Genomic DNA, 23,354 nt, shown 5'->3' on the forward strand with positions numbered 1-23,354 from the left:
TTAGGGTCTTGCTCTGTTACCCAGGCTGGAGTGCGGTGGCACCAACATGGCTCACTATAGCCTCGACCTCCTGGGCTCATTCAATCCTCCCACCTCAGCCATCAGAGTAGCTGGGACTACAGGCACCGGGCCCAGCTAATATTTTTGTATTATTTGTAGAGATGGGGTTTTGCCATGTTGCCCAGGGCGGTCTCTAACTCCTGGACTTAAGTGATCTACCTGCCTCAGCCTCTCAAAATGCCGGGATTACAGGTGTGAGCCACTGTACATGGGGATACCTTCGAGAGTGACAATTATGAATAAACAAAACCAATCAATAGCCATGGAGTGGGCTGTCCTGGGCAGACTGGGACACAGGGCCACCTATGTACAGCTGAAGTTGAAATAACAAAAATGAACTAACTCATTATATTACAACTTGCACCCAAATTTTGGAGGCAAGGACAAAACAGACTATCAAAGAAAAAAAAAATCTTAAAGCAGGAGTATGAGCCTGGACCCCAAGGTGAACTTCTTGAGGTTCATGAAATCCCTAAAACTGTATGTGACATTTTGTGTTCATGTGCATTTTTCTGGGAGGAGGGGTCACTGTTTCTATCATATTTGTAATGGTGCATGTAATCGGAAAGACTTAAGAACTATTTATAAAATATTTCTGTTTTATTATTTCTTATCGAGACTTACTTCTAGGGTTTTGGGATTCTCGAAAGTCATGCGATAACAGTAACATCTTAAAGGTATCAAAATTTCAATGCTTTGTATCAATTTAAAATGCTAGGGATGCCAATTCTAGACAATGTTAACTCTAGACATAAAAAAAAAAAAGTTTGCCTCCCTCTCCTAAATTATCCTCCTTACTAATCAGTGCATAGGGCTATTTCTTAAGGGTCAGTACTTCAAAACCATTCCATTTCACTATCAACAACACAAAATTGTAGTTTCCTTTACAGGTTTCCTCTTGCCAATTTATTCTTTAGTGAATAATGTGGAAATGACATGAGCTACTAAGATTATATGTCGCATTAATGCAAAGCAAAATGCTGCCTAAAGCATGTTTTATATAACTGCAAATAAAAATGCGAAAAAACACCTGCTGAATCTTGTATTTTAACGTCCTCCACTTAAAGAAAGAATCCACATGATCACCCTGAGCTTCCAAGTGGACTAAAGGGCTGGCCTTCTAAGTGGGTTTCACTTTCCTTCCAGCGAAATGGCCTTCTGAGTAAGGGGCTCACACATGACATCACCTTGGAAGGAAGGGCATGGGCAGGAGGGAAAACTATCAGATGACTGGCTTCAGGTTCAAATTCTTTATAGAGGGCCTGAAGCTGCTGAGCTTTCCACTGCAGGCAACACACAAAGTTTACTTTCTTTCCTAACTTTAATGCTGCCAGAATACACATGTACTCTTACTTTCTTAGGAGAAAATGTGTCATTTGATTTCCTTCCAGTTTATCTACTCGTGCCAACAACTAAAATGCTTAAAGAACCAAGATGAATTACTACCCAGAAACGGTGGTCAAAGTTCCAAAATTTGATCAATAAAATTGCTCATCTACTCACAAATTAATCTTCAGCCAGTAAAGTTACGCATTTTCGAGGTTATGAGTACACCTGCACTGTTAAGCATTTATTTCACTTGTTTAAGCAATCTTCAGAAGTATATAAATATTTATAGAAGAGAGCCTATGCTGGGTGCAGTGGCTCATGCCTGTAATCCTAACACTTTGGGAGGTCAAGGCAGGTGGATCACCTGAGGTCAGGAATTGAAGACCAGCCTGGTCAACATGGTGAAACCAAGTCTCTACTAAAATTACAAAAATTAGCTGGGCGTAGTGGTGCATGCCTGTAGTCCCAGCTACTTGGGAGGCTGAGCAGGAGAATCGCTTGATCCTGGAAGACGGAGGTTGCAGTGAGCCAAGATCGCTCCACTGCACTCCAGCCTGGATGAAAGAGCGAGACACTATCTCAAAAAAAAGGCCCTACTATTTTCACTCATCTGTAATTTTCTTTTTGCAGCAAAACTTTGTTAATTTGTTTATAACTCACAAGCCTCCTGAAGGCAGGGTGTGTATCTTCAACAGTTCTGTATCCCATGAACACCAGCACCATGCCCAGCCTGCTTTGGAAATGTTCACCAACTTGCACTTAATTAATTCAGATCGTTCTGATTCTGAATTTATGATGGGGCCAATTTTCAATTTTCATTTGTATCATTCATAAAAAAATTTGCAAAGCAAATGAACAGACTAAGTAAAAAGATAATTTTGGTTACTAAGTAGAATATTTCTCAAGAACTTCAGAAGCAATATCTACACCCGATTAATGCCTTCATTAATAAACCACATCACCGAAGAATGTGACCAGCTCAGATTTGGTTCAGTATGTGGATCTGCAAAGAGTGTCATTTCTCTCTTATTTACTCTCATTTCCCTGAAATTAGACCAAATTGGTGATGTTTGACTACATTTTATGATCTCTATCGAGTAACCACTTATAGCCTTCTCTAACTTTCCATTTTCTTTTGTTTGTATCATCAGCCTGTGAAACCAGAGAGCGCTGCCAAACATAAAGCAGGGAAGTGTGAGATATGCTTAAAATATGAGTCACAGTATATTTGGGGATTTGGGTTTCTTTTTTTTTTTTTTTCCCTCAAGCTATCAGCAGATCAAATCCTTCTTCCCTGTCAAGCCTTCCTCTATGCAGAAGATCTGAAATTTGCTAAAATCGGTCTCTCAGTGTAGTTATGAAGGGTGAGAAGATCAGAGATGAGCACTGTTAAGATTTGCTGTAGGACTTCCCTTTCATTTCAGAGCCACTCCGGCGGAGATGCCTCAGCAAGGATGCAGTATGGCAAGATATATTTAAAGATGAAGGTTATTCCTTCTGTGAATCACCAAGTCTATATGCATATTTTTATAATGAGGTAATATACCACGTGACCTAGGATAGTAATTTCTCCTCTGTTTGTGGAAGGCCAGCCAACCTAATAAAGCTTACTGAATGCGCATGACCCTATCAGGCAGCGGAGGGGTCCTTCAGCAATAGTCTGTGATACACACACACACCAGTCCGCCAGCCTTTTAGATTTTCTTCCCCCGGCCAAATCTTAAAGCTGGTCTAAATTCTCTGCTTGGCAACTCCTCTACTTGGGGCGTAGGGGAAAAACTCAAGACATCTTCTTTACCAAAACCAGCATTCAAGATTACCCCTTCTCTCCCCACTTTTTATACAGACTGAAGTGCTCAGCAGAATGTGTGAGGTTGGTTTTGACGCTGTCCTTGCCAAGAAAAACAGAGCCCTCTATATCATCCTCTTCTGCATGGTGGCTAAAAACCCTGTACCAGGCAAGAAGAAAAAGAGCCCTCAAAAGGAAATCCCCTGAAACTTTACTTCTTATATTTAGCCCTCAAGGAACTTCGTTCATCTTGGAAAAGAAGTTACCTAAAAATGCCATATGTTTTTAAAAAGCAAGTATGAGGGAAAATAATTCTACCATAAAAAAAACACAAATGATATTCAATACTGAAGAGCACCGTGATCAGACAGATTGTGTATGTGTGTATTTTTTTTATTATCTCCAACCAAAGCTCTACTATGTGTAAGATTTCCCCCCCAATAATATATTTTCATTTTCCTAATGCACTTGAGGCCTGATGAATTCAAGAGGACTCGGGGTATTTTTAAGGCTGCAAGAGCTCCAAGAGGGAGACAAAAAGAATGGACCATCATTTGAATCACTGAGTGACAGGCTGGGCTAGCTCCCTGTATACATTAATAAATTAGAATTTTAATTGTGTCTCTGTCCACAGGAGATGCCCCAGTACTTTAATATGTACCAACAATTGGCTATGTTATGGAATCTGCAGTGTGGCCTCCGCTGCTGACCTCTGAAACACAATTCCCAGTCTGACTACGGAAACTGTTCAGTTTGATCCTTTCAACTTATTTGAATCCTGACAAATAAGCTCACAGCTGAAAGGTCAACATAGTCATATTTCATCCTCCAGAGCCGTTCTTAAGACATCTGTACAACAAAGCACTTCTTATAGCACCTGACATGGGCCCTCAATGGCACTGTACCTCATTAAAAATGTCCCCTGCATGCGCACGCATTCCAAGGCACATGGGCTGGTGATGGTTTACCAAATAAGTGTTTACAGAAGGGTTAGTAAACAAGGCAGATTGTCAACTTTTCCAATAAAGCGTCACTATAATGCTGAACTCTCTCTGGAAAGTGAGTTTCCCAAGTACATGTAGAAGAACTAGAACTTGTTGGTCAAGGTCAGTTTGATCTTTGCAGATAATCTGGGAATAGGCTGTGGTTCACCCTGACCTGTGAAAAGTAAACACAAGCTAGAATTTAGGTTGACCTCATTATCCAATTAACTGGCACCAAGTTATACACCTATTAGCTACTACTTACAGATTCTGTCCCCTCCTGTGATAGCGATGCCCACCTTCAGCTACGAAAGTAGTCTGAACCACTTAGGACCCGGGTGCCAAGTGCTCTCTCTTAGACGTGAGCATGAAGACCCGGATTCAAGTTTCTTGGAAGTTTCTATTACAATTTTCTACTTTGAGTCAAAAACCCAAATTAGATTTTTTGTGGTTGTTTTTTGAGATGGAATTTCACTCTTGTCACCCAGGCTGGAGCGCAGTGGTGTGATCTTGGCTCACTGCAACCTCCACCTCCCGGGTTCAAGCGATTCTCCTGCCTCAGCCTCCCTAGTAGCTGGGATTACAGGCACCCGCCACCAAGCTTGGCTAACTTTTGTATTTTTTGGTAGAGATGGAGTTTCACCATGTTGGCCAACCTCGTCTCAAACTCCTGACCTCAAGTGATCCGCCTGCCTCAGTTTCCCAAAGTGCTGGGATTACAGGCGTGAGCCACCATGCCTGGCCCCAAATTAGATTTCTATCAACTTACTCCTTCTTCTCCATTAACCCCTTGCCTTCGATGTGCCTGAAATCAGAAGTTGCTAGAACAACCATTTTTGTATCTGTACATAAAAATTTCTTGGCTTTTAAAAATTATTGACCTAAAAACATTCTGAACATATCCGCTGAAGAATTGGGTATACATTATAATCATTACAAGCCATAATATTAAAAGTACCACATCCTCCTCAGGCCGAGTCATAGTTCTTGATGTTATTGACATTCTGGGATGAATCACGGCGTGTCGTGTCCTCTGCATTGTAGGATGTTTGGCAACATCCCTGGCCTGTACTTACTGGATACCAGCAACACCTCTGCCCTGCTAGTTGTGGCAACCAAAAACGTCTCTAGACATTGCCCATTGTCTCCTGGTGGCAGGGTGGGGGGTGGGGGGGGGGGGTGCCAAAATCTTCCCAATTGAGGATGACTACACTAAAGTACGGTGTGTGTCTGTGTGTGTTTGTGCCATTTCTAGACCCAACATAAGAGAATGTGGTGACAATTCTGAGTACTATGAACTTGTCTCATTGGTAACCTACACTGCCTATTAGCAACTCAACACTTAACAACTCCTTATCCTTCTAAATTATATTCACTAATCAGGAGATCTTACTCCTGACAATAAAACTTTTGGTCAAATACACATTTTCCCCAAAATGTTATATCCTGCTGGTAAACCAAAAATGCACTTTCCACAGAAGATTTTCTTACATGATTTGCAATGCTCAACACAATCTACTCCTGAACTGCTTATCAGTTATCCCAAAGGGTATAATGTCAATTCAAAACGAAAAAGAATTGTTACCTGAAGAGCTGGTTGTTTGTCATTCCTCTTGGGAGATTTTAATCCACTAACTTGCTGCTGCTGTTGCTGCTGAAGAAGGAGCTGTCTTGCCACCTGAAGTGCCTGGAAGGAAAAACAGAAGAAAATCCTTTGCGTTACTACACAGGTTCAGGGGACTCTTCATAAAAAAGGATTCCAGGAAGTGCGCTTTGGGACTGGGTCCTGACTTTCCTATTTCCTGGCAAATGAAACAGCAAACGAAACTTCCCACCAGTCTTAGTTGGAAAACTTTCCAGAATTTGTTTACGTTTCCTTTGACTTGGCCAATTTCATCCACAGTTCCACAGGCATCTAAGCAGACATTTCATTCCTACTAAAGATCTGACATGAAATTTAAGACCATGAGCGATTGGGACTCTGAAGAAAGATGACAGAGAGACCAGGAGGGACCCGAGCAAAGATGAAAACTTGGGAGACACTACAGGGCCCTTTTCAGGGTCACCTTCACCCTCCCCCAATTCTTCTTGGGGAAATGTGGGGACTCAAGTTGAAAGTAATACTTTCACCCCATCTGAGTCCAAATAAAGAGAAAGAACTAAGTGGTGGACCACAAAAAAATATATATACTATGGATTAGGCTATGTAGGAAGGAAGATTAAACAGATGAGACATACCTAGGATGACCTTGATAGAAATCAGAGAGGAAAATTTGGCAAATCTGATCTCTAGTCATCTTAAAGAGGAACATTATGTATCTCTGAACAAAACTGGTTACGTTTATTTATAAATGACCCTTTCAAGCTTACAATATGGGATGGTTTTTCCTTAAAGGTAGACATTGGGGAGGTAGTATGAATTGGAGATAAAGCAGGAAGAAAACAGCAGAGTCCTCTAAAATGTTTAATATATGACTGACAAATCATTTAAAAGTTCAAGTAGGCTGGGCGTTGTGGCTCACGCCTATAATCCCAGCACTTTGGGAGACTGAGGTAGGCAGATCACTTGAGGGTCAGGAGTTCGAGAACAGCCTGGCCAACATGGTGAAACCCTGTCTCTACTAAAAATACAAAAATTAGCTGGGTGTGGTGGCAGATGCCTGTAATCCCAGCTACTTGGGAGGCTGAGGCAGGAGAAATCGCTTGCATCTGGGAGGCAGAGGTTGGAGTGAGTCGAGATCGCACCACTGTGCTTCAGCCTGGGTAACAGAGTAAGCTTCCATCACAAAAAATAAAATAAAATAAAACAAAATAAAGTTCAAATAAAAAAAGAAAAAAACAATGTCATCAATAAACCCCCATGAAGACATTCACTGCCAAAGAATTAAGAACAGGAATAATGGCTAGCCACACACCTTTCCAAAGATGGCAGGAGGACCAGCAACAGAAAACTAAAGTTTGAGGATATCATGCTAGAAAGTCATACGAAAAGTTGGGTTACTTGAGTCAACGCAGCTGAGAACCAAGAATGTACACACGACAGAGATGTCCAGAATGCTCATTAAATGATGTGCTTAGAGTTTAGACACAAAAGGAGACTTCTTATATATCAATAATAATTTCTATATGGTAACCAAATTATTTGTGCATCAAAGAAGAGGCATACATAGATGCCATCAATACATGAAAAGGACCTGAGGCTATAGTCTTAGGAAGTTAGCATAATGGACTTATGATGGTAGTGTGTTCCTTAAAAAGGAACAGGTACTTCATTTATATAAGAAAACAACATGGATATTTACAAGAAAAGTTACAGGGACAATGGTGGAATGGAAGAGAGGTAAGAGGGCCTGGGTGTCCCTGTGCATTGAACTCAGAAGAAAGAGAAAACAGAGTAGTCTAGAGGATTAATGTTCTTGAGCAGACACCTAAAAACGTGGAATGTGCAAGAGCAGTGCTTCTCCTAAAAGGACACGCTCACTGAACTGTGCTCATAACTAGAGTTGTAACAACTAATATTTTTAAGACACTGCGTAAGGTTGAGTGGCGCCTTTGTGTTTAAGAGGTGCAAAGGAAAGCTAAGAAACACAAGCACTGATAGATGAGTGAGAAAGAAAAGACCATGGGAAAGTGGAACCCCGCTATCCCACCTCCCTACTGCATCCACCCCCGTGTCCCAGGGAGGCCTTCTGCCTACTGAACTCACCACGACCAGCCCCTTCAGATGCAACGCACGGGCTAGTTCATCTGTGAAGGGAGAGGCAGATTCGACAAAGCCTGCCTGGAAGAGCCTCGAGAAAAGGGGCTGAGTGGGGCATCTGGAAGCCAAGACGCCTGGGAGAGTTGCCTGAGACTCTAGCCTGCTGTCTCAGGGAGGATTCACCATCACTGGACTCCGGGTTTCCTTGTCTCCTTGGAGACGCTCAGTACATGCGTAGGTGTAAAAGTGGGCAGAGTGAAGATTTCATTTATATCATATAAGAAAAATAGTCCCCTTTGGAAGGTGCCTGCAGGAGCAAAAGCCTCTTCTCCTACTATATATGTTCCCTTAGCTACTGCACATGAAGGTTTTACGGCTTTTTCATGTAGGAAGGGAACTGTTATATATTTTAAGTGCTATCATCAGAGTTCTCAGAGTAATAGACTGATCAGCAAAGAAGGATTTGGTTGCTAGTTGGAAAGGCAGAGAGAGGGACTACAGATGACAGTGCAGAGAAAAATATGGTGGGGAAGAGGAGAAAGGTTACACACATTTAACACTAAAATAAAGCAAGCAAAGAAAAACGAAGTAATGAAGACTCTATATAACTTATCACATTCCACCAAATACTGGGAGAATGGGCATTCAATTATTATTATTTATTTATTTATTTATTTATTTTGGAGATGGAGTCTCGCTCTGTCACCCAGGCTGGAGTGCAGTGGTGCAATCTCAGCTCACTGCAACCTCTGCCTCCTGGGTTCAAGCAATTCTCCTGCCTCAGCCTCCTGAGTAGCTAGGACTACAGACGTGTGCCACCACACCCGGCTAATTTTTGTATTTTTAGGAGAGACGGGATTTCACCATGTTGGCCAGGCTGGTCTCTAACTCCTGACCTCAGGTGATCTACCTGCCTCGGCCTCCCAAAGTGCTGGGATTACAGGTGTGAGCCACTGCACCCGGCCTCAATTTTTAAATAGTCAAGTCTCAGAGCAGCTATAGTCAACTCCTCACTTCAGCAAACTGTCTTTAAGAAAAACATTCACACATACACACAAAACTATTCTTTTTTTTTGGACAAAGTCTTGCTCTGTTGCCCAGGCTGGAGTGCAGTAGCGCAACCTCGATTCACTGCAACCTCTGCCTCCTAGGTTCGAGCAATTCTCCTGCCCAAGCCTCCCGAGTAGCTGGGACTACAGGCACCTGCCACCATGCCTTGCTAGTCTTTGTATTTTCAGTAGAGGCGGGGTTTTGCCATGTCGGCCAGGCTAGTCTCGAACTCCTGACCTCAGTGATTTGCCCGCCTCGGCTTCCCAAAGTGCTGGGATTACAGGCGTGAGCCACCATGTCCGGCCATCAAAAAACTATTCTTATATGAGCATGGTCTCATAAATGTACATAAGGAAAGGAAAGTATAGATCTTAAACTTAAGTTTTCAACAAATGCTTACTGAGCTGGCTCTACAGAATGATCACACACTTCAAAATTACCTACTGGGATCCTCAGATTTAGTTTTCTGGTTTGAAGGGGGTAAAAAAGTCATGTATAACTTTTTTTCTTAGACCCAACGTAGGGAACATGAACTTAAATAATCATATTGTAAACCCCAGCCTCTTCACACCATCTCATACAGAGGCCCACTAAAGACAATAATCCAAGACACAAGCATGGGGGGAAAAGGTTTGCAAACTTGTATGAACCCAAGGGAAACTGCAGCCAACCTGCTGAACAGAGAACACCACGAGATAAGGATGTGCAAACTGACTTCCAAATTTCAGCCCCCAAATGAATAAACACAGGTAAAATAACTTTAAATATTTGGGATGGGGAGACAACACTAGTGCAGAGAATAATTCATTTTGATTTGAATTGCCATGAATTATCCCACAATAATTCCCCAGCTTTATCATGAGTATGTTAACAGAGTAGGAACAAATTATTATCCATGTCCTCCCCAAATTAAAATCCATTTAAAAATTGCCTTAGGTCTCAGCAGGAGTTTTAAAACCTAACTGAACAGAACTTATAACATGCTTTGAAATCAACCACTAAAAGGTGTTTTCTTTTCTAATTTCCATGATATATAAATCACTGTGGTCTAGATTTTAAATTGTCACATGCAAGGAGAGGCAATAAATCATCAGTGTATAACACTACGTATCTGGGCATTATAATACAAATCTCCAGCATCTATGATTTGTAAAAAGTAAAAAAAAAATGCTTATTATAATGTTCAGTGTTGATCAGCAGAGAATGTGGAATGACTGATGGGATCCCCTTTGGAATCTGTGTCAGAGACCTATGTTCACCATGTTTCCTGCAGATGATGACTTGATAGCCATTTTTACCTGTTATGTGATCAGAACAGATTATGTCCTTCATCTCCAACTCCAATGCCTAAATCCCAGAGATAAATCTTTTTCTTTTTTTTTCTTTGAGACAAGGTCTCACTCTGTTACCTGGGCTGAAGTGCAGTAGCACAATCATGGCTCACTGTTGCCTTGACCTCCTGGGCTCAAGCAATCCTCCCACTTCAGCCTCCTGAATAGCTGGGACTACAGGCATGAGCCACCACACCCGACTAATTTTTTCATTTTTGTAGAGACGGGGTCTCACTGTGTTGCCCCAGCTGGTTTCAAACTCCTGCGCTCAAGCAATCCTCCCACTTTGGCCTCTCAAAGTGTTGGGATTACAAGTGTGAGCCACTGTGGCAGGCCAGATATTATTCCAATACAATAAAGGAGTGAGAATGGACTTTTCTCATTTTTATAACGATATCTCAATCACAATTAGAGAAAAGTCCCTTAGGATACATTGTTTGAAGATAAAATTAGATTCTCTGGATACAGAATGCGTGTGGATATGTGTTTGCGTGTATGGGAGAGGGAGAGAGAAGGGTGAAAAAGGAAGGAGAGGGCAATCAGCAGAAAGAGAGAGACAGAAAGGATATGAATAAATGAAAGAATTTCTCTTTTAAGAAGCAAGGATCAACTCTGACTCAAGTTCCAGATCAATTGCTAATGTAAATAACTTAAAAGGTCCAATCCCATCTCTGGAGACCTTTTACTCTTGGTGGTGGTTCCTGGGCGGGTTGAGTCAACACTTCCTTTATAACAGATGTGACAATTGCCTGGCACTGGATAACCTAGTGCTGTATTTTCATGCTAGGCTTGGGTTACAGTAAAGACACAGTTTGAGGATGTCACAGAGTGGAGGTGAATGATAAAACCAGGCACTTAGAGCCCAGTTGCACACATCCACATTTATTTTCCTTCAAGCTAAAATAAGTGGCTCTCTGAGCTAAAAGAAGAAGCGGGTGGGGCAGGGGGAGTGGTGGCAGGCACGAATCACTTTCATCTCTTCTGTGAATTGACTAGTCTCCCATCTATGCCCGGATCTGCACAAGGAGCTGGAACTGCCCGATGGCTGGCATGCCATGGTCCACGGCCAGCTCTCAGCACTCAGAGCCAGTGAGATGGCCCTCTCGCTGCTGGCTCGGTAGGTCATATTTTCATACTAACTTGGAACCTGGACATTTTTGACACACCTTCCATTCTGTTGGTCCAAGATTACTTCATTCTCATCAGTGCCTTCATATTCTTAGTAAATAAGTGCCATCTGTTATTTACAAATTATGTTTTACATAAGCGTGTTTACAACTTCCGAGCTATTTACATTCTAAGATCATAGCAGGTGCTTATATTTAGGGGCTAGGTAATTCTATGTTTAGCATGTTTATCAAGGTAGCCGATGTTCAAAAACATGTCTACCATATTTTAAGAAACATCAACAAGTTTATATAAAACATTGTTTGAACAGGCATGCACACATACATAAAGCAAGCTGGTAGAAGCAGAAAATCTTTCTAAAATGTTTTGCATAACACACTTGGTGACGGGGTCTGAGATAACCAACTGACACATGGAGGTCTTCAAAAAATATGACTAACTGGAAAGTTTCTAGTCACGGGTCAGCAAACTACAGCCCATGGACCAAATTCGGTCTATCACCTGTTTTGTATCATCTGTCATATATCAGCTCATGATATAAGAATGGTTTTTGCTTACTTAAATGGTTGAGAAAAAAATAAAATAAGATTATATTATGACATGTGAAACTTAGATGGTATTCAAATTTTGGTATTTACCAATAAAGTTTTATTGGAATACAGTTAAGCTCATTCCCTTATATATAATCTATGGCTACTTTTGTGCTACAAATGGAGTCAAGGACTTTTGACAGAGACCACATGGCCCTTGAAACCTAAAATGTTTCTTATCTGGCTCTTTACTAGAAAAGTCTGTCAATCCCCGTCTTAGGTTGCTATCCGTAGTCTGAGATCCCCAAAGATTTCACTGGATAGAATCTTTTTTTTTTTTTTTTTTTTTTTGAGACGGAGTCTTTCTCTATCCCCCAGGCTGGAGTGCAGTGGCGCGATCTCGGCTCACTGCAAACTTATATAAACACAACTTTCAATCAGTTCCCCAAAATAATTTTAGAGTTTGGCCAAGGAGCAAGAACATTATTAATTAGCTGTTCTTTAAGCTCAAATTCAATGTTGATGTTCTGAAAAGGAAATACATCCATGTGCTTCTTGATCTCAAACTGTTTAAAACTTGCCTGAAACCTTGAAGATGTGTTTCTGCTGGTAGGTAATTGACAGCAGTTCAGATCAGTATGAGATACTGAGCACCCACAGAATGAAGACGGCACGTGCCTTATTGGTGGCCAGTCGAGAGTTGGTTATTTCCTGTCTGCCCTGAGAAGTTGTCCCATTTCCAGCTTGAAAGGCTGGTCTGAGTCAGCCATCCTTCTTCTAATTTCTTTTCCTAGACTCTCCCCACCCCTCAAGATCAAACCTGTTTTTCAGATAATTTCATGGGCTAATCAACAGTCACTGTGGATATAGGGGTGGGAGGAAAAGCTTGTAAAAAAAGAAAAGCAGCATGGGAAGATTAGTAGGAAAGGAGTCATGTTCTCTCCTCTGTTTCTCATCCTCTACATACTCTTTGAGTCCCTCTAGAGAGCCTGGTTCCCCTAAACTAGTTTGCTATCTTTGTTCAACCCCAGCAACCAAAGCAGTGATCATTTAACACAATCTGACAATCACTCTGTAGCAAGACCGGGGACTGAGTATGCAAGGAAATTTCATCACCTTCTTGCTTTAGACAGAGCAATCACTCCAGTGCAGGAAGGAATTAAGGGTTGTGAGTGACTTAAAAAAAAGAAAAAGAAAGAAATGACAGTGGCTTGTAGAACTGGAAGTATTCATACAGAGTCAACAGTATTCCAAAGCAACAGGTTCTTCAAACAATTTTTTAAAATTTTATTTTACAAATAGAACATTTGGTTATAACAAGACAATGGAAAAGTAAGCTAATCTCATGGAAGGATTCTGGTGATTGTGAAAATATTAGATGTTCAAAGAAAGATTCCAATTCTAATGACTGTGTAAGCATTAGATACACAAGAGAAGAAAGAAAGAAAGCACTGCAGTGAATCATTGAGTCAGGTTATTGGCGTCGTAAATAGAAAACAAAACACATTCTCCAACAAAACTTACAGGGGGTAATGACCATTCACAGACAGCCTTTAACAGTTTCTTTGTACCAGTCACTGCTTGGTCTACTCTATGATATTGCAAATATGGGTGTGGACTCTGAACATTCATTGGTAGTAAATCCACTTGACTCAACCCCAAAAGCAGGTGCAGTAGACAGCCAAGTCTTACATCAACTGGGATATACTGAGTTTGAATCAGTGGCTGAGAAGGGAAAGGCTCTATGTAGCATCATCCATCCTCAACAGTTCCAACAGCTGGAAAAATTATCCTGTGCTTACAGAACATTTAATAACAGCTGATATTTAGGTAGGACATTTTGCATGGATTTTAAAAAGTGTTCCAGTCTCTGCAAATAAGTTTATGAGACAATGTCAAGATAGGCATGGAGAAGAATCAGAGCAGAGACAACGCCATACCTACAGCATTCCAACATTATGCGTTTGAGTCAAAATGGAAAGGGACAAGAAATAGAAAAGTCACTGTTCTCTTTGGTCATCATTGTCCTAACTGAGGAGTTACAGTCGTGGGTCATGGGCAGTGTCATCTCTGTGTGGGGATGGCGGGGAAGAGGTAAAGGCCAGTCCAAAGCACCCCCTCCAGTACTTGGACCACTTTATCACCCCACACCAGCCTGAACCTCTCTTCTAGATCTACTTCCAGTATTAGGTTTCACATATACTTGCAGACATGATTTTATATTCTTTAAGCTACACGTAGGGTGGTTATCATTGCTATGATACCTATTATGTATATTCCTTGCTTGTCTTTTACTTTAATGTTTAACAAATACCACAAAGGTAGGTTTGGGAGTTGTGCTTTTTGTTTCTTTTAAAGTCAGCAACTTGAGTATATTTTCTTGGGGAGGAAAAGATGGCAAAAAATTATATTTTTTCTTTCTTTTTTTTTTTTTTCCAAGAACTGGGACTAAAGAGAATAAAATTACGCAAATGTGTTCCTGCACCACGTCATGATTTGCCTGCATTAGTGTTGTGAGCTCAAATGCCATCCCATGCACCACCTACAGGAGACATGGACAGAGAGAGATGCCGAAGGCTCTAGATAGGAGGTGGCATTCTGCTACAAACCTCGCTGCCAATCAAGCCCAGGAAGGGGTCAGCAAACCCTGTATCTACTTGCAATTATGAGTAGCCTTTTTTACTTGAAAGGCACGTACAGGATACTTCCCAGCCAGCAAGGTAAAGGATAGGATTTTCATGACAACAGAAAAAAAAAAAGTGGGAGGGGGATATCTATGGTCCTCTTGCAAAATTAGATGTAGTAAGTTTAATGACTACAAACAGTCAGGAAGTCTGTTTGAAGTCTTTGGGAAGAGCCAAAAAAAAAACCACCATCATACTCCTACTCCCATTAACATAGGGCCCTATAACCACCTTGCTGAGACTGGCTGGTTGCTCCTCTTGGAGCCAGTGCCAGACGCTGAATCACTACACCAAGTCTCCGGCACCTGAGTTGTCTTTGGAGGGATTCCATTCAAGCAGTGCCCAAGCCTGAGCCTGTTTAGCTCATGAGAGTTGACAAGATCACAGCCTAGGATGCTATGACTGTAGGCCACATTAGCATTGCAATGAAGTAAAACAGAAGTGAAGTTTATTAGAAAATGTCTAAAATGTTAAGTTGGATGCTGCATCAAACTCTTTTTTGCCTCTGTTTAAGACTAGATTGTGTTTAAAAATAAATAAGTTGGCCCCATCCTCCAGGTTCCCAAAGTAGAAAAAACCTGGGGTCAAATGCAAGGATAAATGAATCAAAAGGCTCTATTAACTCACTGTATTTAACCCACTGTTTTTTGCAATTGCCTTTTATGAGGGTGCAGCTCAGCAACTCTCATTATGAATAATTCAGATTCACATCTTTTCATACCTCAGAATGAGACTTGCTAATTTGGAAGCTTGTGGAAGAATCTAACTAGAATTATGCTCAAAATAATGGAGGATTTTCCATGATTTTCCTAGTAACACTGAACCCAGTTCTTTCTCAAACAAATATGGTACTGTATTCCTTTTTTCTTATACTGTAAGTCACACATACTCGGGATGCCCTAAGAGGCAATTAACACCTATGAATACTTTGCTTCACAAAGTACCTTCCTTTTCTTGCCTGAATTTGGGCAAAGAAGCAAACAGTAAAAATGATTTAGAGGCAACATTCCAGCAGAGATAGAAGACAAAAGAAAGAAACAGAAATGGGAATATAGGAAAGGGCCAAACAAGATTAATAATTCAAAACGTGGAACTACTCACTACTGGCCAAATATAAGGATTGGCAAATCCTAATATTCTCCATTAATTTACACCCCTTAAAGCAAGTTATTTCGAATAGCTAAGATTGTATCTGTGTAACAATTTAAGAAATGAGGAGCATCTAGAAACATAAGGACAAGTGTAGCATAACTTCCCTACATTTAAGACACTAAATAAAAACCCTGTATTGAATTGTTTACTATGAACCAGACACTGTGTTAGTTAGGTTGCTCTCTACACTGATTTCATTTCTTGTTCCCAACTTTTCAAAGGGAAGTTGGGGAAAGTTTTATAAGTCTTGATTTAAAATGGGCAAACAGAGACAGATTGTCAAGTTCAGTGACTTGCCCAAGGTCACGAGTCTACAGAGTGGCTAGGATGGAAAAACAAAAACAAACAAAACATTGTCTCATGAGAACTTGATACTCACACTGTATCAAGGTCACTGATTAGACCAAAGATGGCCGTGGGTAATCTTGGCAAATGGCTATGCAGACCTCCAGAGCTAAAAATGCATGACTGACTGTGGGCCCTTCTGCCTCCAGAATGAAGGGAAGGGTCTTTTGTCAGTGTTACACCTTCTAACTTTAATCTCCCTTCTTTTCCCCACACAAAAGACTTGCTTTTTTTCAACCAGACCTTTCCATGGCCAGGACTGTGTGAGCCATAACCATATCTACAAGTCTGCCCTCCCTGTTCTCTGCCTACATTTACATGGCATCCAAGTATCTTCTTCATCTAAATTCAACCTTTGCCTAAAAACTCTGTCCACAATCCAATTCCTTCAAGCAGCAGTGTCCCCTAATATCCCCAGACCCAAGGGACCAGCCCTGCTTCTGAATCCCTGTAGCAGCATCCTGTGTTTCTACTGTTGTGATGGCAAATTCCAAGCAGGTGGAGAGGAAGGAATTAACAAGCCCAGCTATCTCCGCTCTCTTGCACACTGTGTTTTCACCTCTCTGGTTAACTAAGTTCTTTCATCTTCTCTTGGAATACTGATGTTGTCCCCATCATACCTTGATTCTCAGCTCTTCCTCAAGCCCCATTCTGGACAAGTCCCTCGTTCTCTGGTTCAGCTAAGCCAAGGTTGGACTTTTTTCAAAACGAGCTTTTCATAAAGCAAATAATAGAAAAACAGAGCTAAGAGAGCACAGGTCTTTTTCTTTTTTTACCGAAATTTCACTAAAGTTCAGCCACAGTTAATGCCTCTGGACACCTGTATCTTACACTTCACCTTCATCTAAGTGAGACCTCTTCTCCTGACCCACTCAGCATGGCTTTTAGGTCTACTGGGATTTCCAGCTCTTGTTTTAAGCCACTGTAGACTCTTGCACTCTGCTATAAATTCATTCTTCTTCTTCTTTTTTTGGTAGAGGTGGTACGGGTGCTAAATTATTGTGTTACTAAACCTGCCCTGGTCCCTGGTCATTGGGGATAAGGAAGATAATGAAAAATTGTAATGTTTTTAGTGTTTATTGCCAGACAAGTACTAAACAGTGCAAATCCATTATATTATTTATTTTTTCACAATGCTTTGAGGTAAATTATACCCAGTTAACAGATGAGGGAGAGAGAGAGAGGGAGGGGGACAAGGGTGAAAAAACTAACTATTGGGTACTATGCTCAGTACCTGGGTGTTGGGATATCCCCAAACTCAGCATATGCAACATACCCAGGTAACAAATCTGCACATGTACCCATGAATTTAAAATAAAAGTTAAAGTTATATTTTTTAAAAAAAGAAATGATACAGAGGGACTCCATATGTCTATTATCTAGTTTTTCACAAATATTTTAAAACAAAGTCATTTCTGTTTGTGTGTACCTGCATAGTCCTTTGACAGGCCCAACCCAAAAAGAAATTTTTTTCAGGTTGGGCCTTTCTCAGTTTTTTGCCTTTTGAGCAGTCATATGCTTACAATTTTTTTTTTTCTCTCTGGAGAGAAAAAAATACTGGACAATTCTTGGAAAAAAGAATATTAAAAAAATCCCCAAATAAAAACACCACAATTGTTTACTATAAATACATTGTTTAAAGTATGTAAAATAACTACAATAGTTAAAGTATTTTACCTACTCCAAATTATTTGTGTTACTTATTATGCAAAGCATATAGAAAAATGTTTCATATATCACTATTACAATTGATACTTATAATACAGCATGATGTATGCAAGTGTGTGGTGCACACATTATGTTTGTGGTTACTTCAACTTGTAGATCATAAATGTGTGTCAAAAAAAAAAGAAAAAAAAAAGAGAAACACAAGACCAGAGAGGATAAATTGTAAAGATTATGTGACATATGCAGGTAAAGTCCTTAGCGCAGCACCTGAAACATGATAGTTACTCAGTAAATGGAAACTAAAACTATTATTATATGTATAACACACTGCCCCCGGCATAAGAGAATATATTTTCTCAGTGGAAAGTAAAGATTCCTTTTTCCCAGTGATCTCAAACCATTGGTCATCCTCTTTACAGAAACACTAAGAAAATCTGCAGCATCCTCTCTTGAACCCAAAGGGATCTGAGGCAGTCAACTTTAACTGTAGAAAAAGCAAACTGAGGACAAGAGGGGTATATGGTTTATCTGCAGTTACACAGATGACATGCAACTGAGAATCCTGGCTCTTTCCAATGGCAAAGGTACTTGAGCAAATATGACTCTGACTCTTACCAAACATTCACCCATGCCTTGCCAATTCTCAGTGCAGGGATGGCTGCCTAAGAGGCGAAATACTGAGCTAGGGGGAGATGATGATACTGGTGGTGATACCACCAATGAAGAAAGTGGTAACTAACACTGAATCCCAACTACGACTGGTTCTAAATTACTTTATATAAACCGAAAGTTTATGTAATGTGGTCAAGGTCACACAGCCTGGATAGAATCCCTTCACTGTATTCAAGAACGACATACACACAGAAAGTCCACTAATCCATAGACCTATGGATTTGAAGTTCTTCCATTCACCTGGAACTAGAACTACTTGCTTGACATGACCGATTAAAAAAAAATTAGACGTGTACAGAAAAATATATTCGGTTAACCTAAGCCACACAAAAAGGTAACTTTGTAATGAACTTTAGATAGATTACGTCTTATGGAGGCAAAGAAATACAGATTTGATTGGTTTGGTCGGGGAATTAGTAACTCTTTAAAAGGGAATCTGAAAAAAACTGTGGTCATCTGATACCCAGTTGTGCTCACAGAGTTGTGCTCAAAAAGTGACAATGATCTTTTGAACTTCCAGTAACCCCGGTTTAGCATAAGACGGAACTTGAGTCTCCAGGCATGAAGAAGTAAGGATTCTCTGGGAATTTGGGGGAATTACTGACCCTGAGAGAATCACAGAAATTACAAAGAAATAGAAGTTTGCTTTGAAAAACATTAATATATTTCTACAGAAGTAGCATACATAGTCATTGAACACACACCAATCACTGTGTCTGGATTTGAAGCCCAGTTCCACCATTTGCTAGCTGTGTGACCTGAGATAAGTTACTTAACCTCTCTGTGTCTTAGTTTCTTCTTCAATAAGAATGAGAGGAACTGAAAGTACCTATGTCAAATTGATACATGTGAAGTGCATAGTCTAGAGCCTCACACTCAATAAGTACCAAGTGATTTTGAAAAGTGCTGTATAACTATAGATTATGAAAGTAATAAGTTCATGGTAGAAGATATGTAATATGAATACATGAACTGGGAGAATAATAAAAAAAAAATGACACCATCACCTGCAATGACACATTGTCAGCAGTTGAGTATATGATTAAGAAAAGAAATTTTCGGCCGGGTGCAGTGGCTCACATCTGTAATCCCAGCACTTTGGGAGGCTGAGGCGGGCGGATCACGAGGTCAGGAGATCGAGACCATCCTGGCTAACACAGCGAAACCCCGTCTCTATTAAAAATACAAAAAAAATTAGCCGGGTGTGGTGGCGGGCGCCTGTAGTCCCAGCTACTCTGGAGGCTGGGGCCAGAGAATGGCATGAACCCGGAAGGCGGAGCTTGCAGTGAGCCGAGATCACACTACTGTACTCCAGCCTGGACCACAGAGCGAGACCCTGTCTCAAAAAAAAATCAAATAAATAAAAAGAAAAAGAAAAGAAAAGAAAAGAAATTTTCTTGGGCCAAGCATGGTGGCTCACGCCTGTAATCCCAGCACTTTGGGAGGCCGAGGCAGGGAGATCACTTGAGCCCAGGAGTTGGAGACCAGCCCAGGCGACATGGCAAAACTCCATCTCTACTAAAAATACAAAAATTAGCCAGGTGTGATGGTGCACACCTGTAGTCCCAGCTACTTAGGAGGACGAGGCATGAGAATCGCTTGAACCTGTGAGATGGAGGCTGAGACAGCACCACTGTACTCCAGACTGGGTAACAGAGCAAGACTCTGTCTCAGAGAAAAAAAATGAAACAAACCAAAAAAAACCAAAAACAAAAACAAAAAACAAAAAAACAAAAACAACGAAACAATAAAAAAAGAAAGAAAAAAGAAAAGAATATTTCTTAAGTAAAAACTGGAATCATTTTGTATGGTCTTTTGAAAATTACATTTTGAAATTAAAAGCACATTTTGAGTAGAGATTTTTTTTGAAATCTAATTTCTATATTCAGGTTCCAACAAACAAACAGTATCAGGAGCCAAACAACCCAGGCACCTCCACCCTACTGTGGAGTTTTCTGGAAAAGCTTTCAACAAAGGAATCTGAACAGTAAATGGCACTTGGCTAATTTTTACACTGTGCTTTAGAAACCCAGGAAGGAGGCCCACGGCACCCCAGAATTGAAGAATCACACAGGACCATACCAGGTTAACAGCAGGTTTCAATTCTTTTGCCCCCAAAGCATGTAACTACAGAGCAACCGCTGACTTAACTTTGCAGCGCCCATAAGCAGTACTGTATCTGTTTCTTCACAAAGAACAAACTAACTTGATTTTTGTGGAAGTTAAATTGCCAACATCATATTGAGTTACAGAGAAACAAAACAAAAATCAGAAGTTTCAGCCCATGCTGTATCTTTAAAAAAAATACATCCTTTGACCCTAAATAGATTAAAATCAAGGACGATTAGTCTTCACCACCTCCTCCCTCCCACCACCATCAACATCATGCACTAGCTATATTTTCCAGGCCAGTTTCTTCATGGTAAAACACTTTCTCATGAGACTGCCTGTGGTCAAGGCTGACTGTGTCACAGGAAAAAATGCTTCTCATGATCTCTAGATCATAGCGCTTCCAGGTCTAGCCTGAGCATTAAATACAGACACACCCGGAAATCGTAAACGATTTTAACAACAGGGCATTTTCCCACCTCAAAAGTGGGATAATCTTTGCAGCCTACCTATGTCCCTGGGGTGTTCTGAGTATTAACAAGTTAGCATTAGTCAGGCACTTTGATTTCTACAGACAAAGGGCTCTGTATAAATACAAAGTATGATTATCCAACCCTTTTGGAGGATATGATTTGGAGTATGATTATCCAACGCCTTTTGGAGAGAGGCGGAAAGGCCACTGCTTCCATCGTTGTCTTCTCAAGAGCAAAGCAACCTCCTAGTTATCTGCAGGGCAATACTCGTGAAAGTTGCACTGTATCTGAGCCTCTGCTGCACCGTTCCCTTATATAGTCAAGGAAGAGGGAATCCCTTCTGTGTGCATATTTTCAATTCACATTCCAAAACAGTATAGGCAATGAAACAGATTTTCAGCTGTGATTTATAGGTCTTGAAACGACTAGGCCAGGCACTGTGCTAGAATCACGCACATCGCTTCTTCAGGATGTGCAGAAGTAAGGAAGCCCCTACAGAAAATCATGTTCCTGTATTTAAAGAATGTGCCAGTATGCGCACATGCATCAGTGAATGCCTACATATTGAGAATGATTTCACAAAGCCATGCAAACCCCACCTGAGAACTAAAAAAAAACCGTAAATTTTAAATCTAAATTTAATATAGATTTGAGCCTTTCCTTGGCCTCTGGAGGAATCAATTTGAGATAATGACAACCTTGAAGATAATGAATTAGGTTACATCATATTAAAGACTAGAAGGTATTTCTGAGGGACACAGACATATAAGTAGACTCTGTATTACAGCACCTGCCTAACATCTGTAAAGAGAGGGGCAAAATGTTGGCCTCTGATAAATTACGTTGTACCCTAGCCACAGACACTATGGTATACTTTCCTTTAGTTGAGCTATTCATGTTTAGCTTTAAACATCAGAATATAGCCTTCAACAAAACGGTCAGAGCCACTGGTTTGTCCAATAGTGTTATTATTTAAAACACACACACATACACCACATAGTCGAGCTACTGAGGCAGGCATTCCTAAGTGAACTGTCTAGAAAAAGCTAAACTAATGAACAAAGTAATAATCCTGGGAAATCCTGTCCCATAAAACCATTAGTTGCAATAGGCTAATTCTCAATAAAAAGCCTGGCAAATTCTCAGAAGGCAAAAAGCCTCCTGAGCCTTAAGGGTTAACTCGCTTGCCTTAAAAAAAAAAAAAGACACATATAATTTCCTTTTATCATAAAACAATGCATTTATTATTTTCTGTATATCTGTTAAAGGGCATGGCTTTCGGAGTGGAAAACAAAACAGAACTTGGTCACATGTTTATTTGCTTCAGCTACTCCCTTCCCCTTCTGATAAATAATCAAACATGCCATCCAGAAAAAACAAAACCAGCGAGCTGGGAAATTTGATGGTCATCAAATAGACTGAGATACCAAGAAAAGCAGCCCACTGTTCCCACACTGAATTTTCGGCCCCCACACCTACACTAACATCTGACTAAATACCTTCAGTCACTCTTTCCACTTTCCCTGCAATTACTCCTACTGTTAAACAAATTGTCCTTAAGGCAGTCGCAAACATCTTATTTTTTCTTGCAAAAGAGAACAACTTCTGAACATTCAAAAAAGCCACCATAGCCATAGCAATACACACACATACATATAATTATTTTATGTATTTAAATGTTTCTTCTATCAGAGGTTGGGACAACCCCAGAGGATATTTCTTTCTCTATTCTAATAGATGCTGTTTTAGACACTAAAATTTAAAAATATTTAGACTGCAGACTAGCAAACAAGGTTCACAGTAGTAACAATTCTCTTAAGATCAAAAGAGCTAATTTTCCATTTCCTGTCTATTCCCTGACCACTATAGAGTTAAAAAAGAAATATTAACACCTGGCTTACCAATTAAACTGAAGTTGGGGGTCAGGGAAGGGGGGTGTGGAGGGAGGGGAGAGAGGCAAAAGGAGTGACTACAGACAGGAAAAGGTGGAACCTTTTTCAAAAATGTCAAACCATGTGTTTAAAAAGTCATTTCAACAGAAAGGACTAAGAGAGCCGTTAGATCGCTCTTCTCCTCAGAGCCAGGAGGCAGCACCAGTCCAAGGGCTTTTCCTGCCATACTGATTATCCACAAGGAAAATTTAGAAAAGAACCTTCCAACATCAAAGTCAACAACCATCACAGAAAGTGAGGCAGGCTTTCCCTTTCCCTCTGCAGCCCACTCCGTTGAAACAATAGGAATATGAATGAGATAATGACCGTGTGCGTTTCAGCAGTCTGACTTTTATTGGCATGAAATTGGTACAAATATTATCAAGACTGATTCACAAATGATGACGGTGTCGTGATGCA

General features: G+C 40.5%; 1 protein-coding gene across 8 annotated transcripts in view; it reads right to left on the minus strand.

The window, feature by feature from the left end:
- The window catches only part of FOXP1 (forkhead box P1), a 411,134-nt gene that overhangs the window by 152,403 nt on the left and 235,377 nt on the right, over nt 1-23,354 (minus strand). For all 8 annotated transcript variants that reach the window (XM_058437157.1, XM_058437155.1, XM_032149488.2 and 5 more), the window contains one exon: nt 5,747-5,848. In XM_058437157.1, the coding sequence (XP_058293140.1) occupies nt 5,747-5,848 (102 nt within the window). The remainder of the gene's footprint in view (nt 1-5,746; nt 5,849-23,354) is intronic.

Source organism: Hylobates moloch, unplaced genomic scaffold (assembly GCF_009828535.3).
Source record: "Hylobates moloch isolate HMO894 unplaced genomic scaffold, HMol_V3 SCAFFOLD_4, whole genome shotgun sequence".
Classification (NCBI taxonomy): Eukaryota; Metazoa; Chordata; class Mammalia; order Primates; family Hylobatidae; genus Hylobates; species Hylobates moloch.